At 39.6% G+C, this 4,126-nt stretch overlaps 1 protein-coding gene across 1 annotated transcript; it reads right to left on the bottom strand.

The window, feature by feature from the left end:
• Positions 1-869: 869 nt before the first annotated feature.
• LOC137650545 (piggyBac transposable element-derived protein 4-like) lies at positions 870-2,779 on the bottom strand (the record flags this gene model as incomplete). Its single annotated transcript, XM_068383762.1, has 2 exons — positions 2,085-2,779; positions 870-1,755 (listed from the first exon to the last, which is right to left on the bottom strand). Coding segments are annotated over exons 1-2 (1,572 nt in total), but the record flags the coding sequence as incomplete, so codon positions are not given.
• Positions 2,780-4,126: the final 1,347 nt, after the last annotated feature.

Here is a 4,126-nt window from a genome sequence, read left to right as displayed (position 1 = left end):
AGTCCATGAGCCAGATGAGAAGTCGGTACCATCTGGGGGCACCAAACGAAACTTATTTTTTATTGATTGCCAACTCATACCATTAACCCTGGACAGGTAGCGTGGCCAAACCCGCCCGTAACAGGCAGGGTGGTGTCATATGGGTGGTGTCATATGTGTTACACTCCCTTTCGGGGGGTTAACGGGAGGATACCAATTTACATTTTTTTTTTTTTATATAGTTTACTAGTTTAAAGAGTCTACTTTCTACTGGTGTAGGAGAAAAAAAACTTTGAATATAAAATAACACTGTACTTACATAAATACGAAAATAAGTATAAAAATACAATTTTTCCTAAATAACTTGCACTGGACATTTTAAAATAAAACAATGAACAAAAAACCACTTGGGTGCTGCAACTAGAGTCCTGTGTGCACAACTTGACGTAAAAAAAATCACCGATATCAGCAAAACTGCCAGATCTGTAAAGAAAAGAAAAAGCGGTTAATTTTTGTATACGCAAAATCACTACAAAATATTTGTGTGAAAGGAATGCTATATTTATAGTGGTAATACTTATTATATTTGGATGAATTTTTCCAAAAGTCATCTACAATGATCCCAGATGATGGCAAAACCTTAGGAATTATATATAATTAATATAAACTGGGCAAAAGCTTAGTTCAAATGTAACACGTACCGTGCGCCATTGACGTAAAAGAAAGGCATATCTAGAAAGAGTACTAATAATTGATGTATATGCAATAAAATGGTAAATAAATAATCCATGATGACCCTAGATAACAGCAAAAAGGTTAAAAATTGTTTTTAGTAAGTATAAACGGGTAAGAAAAATAATTCGTGAAACTTACTACTTGAGTTGGCACTGGTCGCAGGTGTAGTTGACATGGGAGTTACAAACAGGCTTATGGCACTTGCCACACAAAAGCTTGGTCCTGACATTAGAAGAAGAAGGGCAGAGAGGGCATCTGTTGCGCTTCTCACTTCGTTTTGGAGTGTCTGGACTCTCATCTTTGGGCTCTTGTACCGCAAAAACAGAGCAAATGAGGTAAGTCAAGTCCCTTGGGAGGTACCTCTTGTTTGCGAGTCTTGAAAGTGCTGCATCACGGGCGAGTTCCATGGCCAATTCCGCAGAAAATTGCCTCCTGTTATACAAAGTGTTGTCAGGCAAATTTTGGTGGATAAAAAAGGAATTATTCACAACAAGATTGATAATCCCATAAAAGACACATACGGGCCATCTCCGGGTCTTCCTGCTGCAGGTCAGGGCAGAACATATCTGATCGAACGTGTCAACTCCTCCCTTTGTGGCATTATAAAACATGTGCATGTGACTTTTATGATCCTCAATAACTGTGGGATTGTGATGAACTGTGGAAAGAATCTGGATCCTTTTCGTCGGCTTGACACGTTGGCACAAAACGGTGAGCTTGTCCTTGTAATTATACGTGGCAACAGATTCGCCTAATTCCATGGGTGTTGACAGCAACACAGTAGGCAGGTACGGTTTTGGACGAATAGTACCAACTAAATGCATCCCACGTTCACGGAGAGCCTTGGCTAGTGGCAGGGAAGTAAACCAGTTGTCCGTCGTAACAATACGCCCAGCCTTCCTGAAGGGTCGGGTTAGCTCCAACATGAAGTATTCTCCCAAGGGCGTACTTGTATTGGTAGTTCCCTTGCCCAGGTAGGTAATGGCATTGCACATGTAGAACGTGTCTGCATCACATGCCATAACTAACTTGATGCCATACCTAAGAGAAAAGAAAACAAAATAAAAGAAACAATAAATATAAAGAAAACAAAATAAAAGAAACAATAAATATAAAGAAAACAAAATAAAAGAAACAACAAATATAAAGAAAACAAAATAAAAGAAACAATAAATATAAAGAAAAGAAAACTAGAACTATAAAATTTTTTTTAAAAATTGCATATATATCAAAAAAATTAAAAATATTGCATATATATCTATCATATATATATATATATATATATATATATATATATATATATATATATATATATATATATATATATATATATATATATATATATATATATATAAAAACTTTTTACTTACTTTGCTGGTTTATTCGGGATGTACATCCTGAAACGGCACCGTCCCCTGAAGCCGAGGAGCTGCTCATCCACAGTGAGATGCCCAGTGGGTTCATAGTTGGCAATGCAATTGGCAATGACCTGGTCCCGCAAATTCCTTATGGGAGCAAATTTGTCATGTGTCACACGCTCCTCCCTCGTGGCAATGCTGTCAAAACGTAGGGCCCTCTGAATAAAGGCGAAGCAGCGCTCACTCATGATGCTCCTGTAGAAGGGACATCCTAGAGACTTAGAGAACATCTCCACCGCTGTCAGATGATTGTCCTTCCGTGCCCCTGTCATGATGAGGATCCCAAGGAAGGCACGTAACTCCATGAGGGTCACATCCTTGAAGGTGGGGTCGTTTTGCCGCTTGTATTTGTTCCGTAGGGTTAGGATTTTGTCATTGGTGTGGATGACCACTTCTGCAAGCATTATATTTGTCAAAAATTTGTCAAACACTTCAGCAGGAGTCCTACACCCGAAGACAGCCATGGTAGGACCGGCACTGTCAAACTGGTCAATCTTCAAGATTGGTGGCATTGTTGGGTTTGGCTCTGAGTGCCACTTCGTGTTGTCCCTAGCCATGTAAGAGTTATCCGGCAATCTCTTCAATGCCACACCTTCTGCAGGGCAAAGAGGTCCTCTCCTCCTTTTCCTACTCCTCATCTCCACGGGACTAAGATGAAGCACAAGAACCGCAGGAGACGCTGAAGAAGGCCCAGGATACGCTGAAGAAGGCCCAGGATACGCTGAAGAAGGCCCAGGATACGCTGAAGAAGGCCCAGGAGACGCTGAAGAAGGCACAGGAGATTCTGCAGGAGTCACAGGAACAACAGAAACAAGACGAACTGCGTGCGAGACAGCAAAATCATGTCTCTCTTCATGCTCTGTTTCCGCTACTTCAGCAGCCAAAAGTTGATCCTCGTTTTCCTCACGCAGCAAGGTTTCATTGTCGACCAGGTCGTCTTGGATAGTGTCTTCTTCAAAGGTAAGGGTCAAAGGCTCTTCTTCATCACTACTGACGAAAAGGAGCTCCAAAAACTCCTCCTCCTTGAGATATTTCTTCGCCATGCTGAAAATCTGAAAACAGGAAAAAATAGAAAATTAGAAATTACCCTCAAAATCACATTCTTGCTGCTTTCAAAACAAAATGGCGATTGGTACAAGTACCTACACCATTCACTGATATGTTCCGATAGACACAATTACATTATTTCACTAAATAATAATACAGTAATGTAAAATACAAAATGTTTGCGTATGCGTGACATACCCCTGTTACGGTAACGTGGTTGCTAATATGCAACAATTCCAACTTTGGATGCCGATATCTGACGAATGCGTCGGAGTAGAGAAGTGGCGAATGTTTCCTGCGATGAAGCTGGTGAGCAACTAACGGGTAGACAGGCCAGAGCCTGCAAGGCGTCTATGCGCAGAAACGAAAAAACGAGTTTTTGCGCCGCGTCCCGGCCAAATCCGACACCACACTACCTATCCAGGGTTAACAAAAATGCATGATGGACTTTTCAATCCCACAGCTTAAGATTTTTATGACAGTTATAAGTTTTTATGTAAAAAAACGAAAAAAATACGATTTTATCACTAAATGTTCCAACACACAACTGAATAAAAAGACAATTTCATTGGAAAATGTGTTATTTGTGTTTGATATTCTTAATTGATAATTTATTAATTACATGTTAAAATTTACGGTTCATATGTAGTCTATGAAAAGCATTTGTTTCTTAGAAACGACTATACTACTTCACAGAGCGTTCTTCTACATCTATTTATATTTTTTTCAGATGATAGTGTGACTGTAAGATGCTCAATGGAATCACCAGCAAAAAGACAGACAGGAGAGGACTTGCATTATTTGTTCCAAACAAACTTCTGAAACATATTTGACAAAGGCCAGAGATGACCAGTCTATTTGTACGTTAGTCGATGCAGCCAGAATAAGGAATTTTGATCCTATCTTAACTCTCGAAAAACATGAGTATGGTGAAAAGCTGTTCTACC

Source organism: Palaemon carinicauda, chromosome 12 (genome assembly GCF_036898095.1).
Source record: "Palaemon carinicauda isolate YSFRI2023 chromosome 12, ASM3689809v2, whole genome shotgun sequence".
Taxonomy (NCBI): domain Eukaryota; kingdom Metazoa; phylum Arthropoda; class Malacostraca; order Decapoda; family Palaemonidae; genus Palaemon; species Palaemon carinicauda.
Note: the sequence above shows the minus strand (reverse complement) of the source record. Positions and strands in the feature narration are given on the sequence as shown.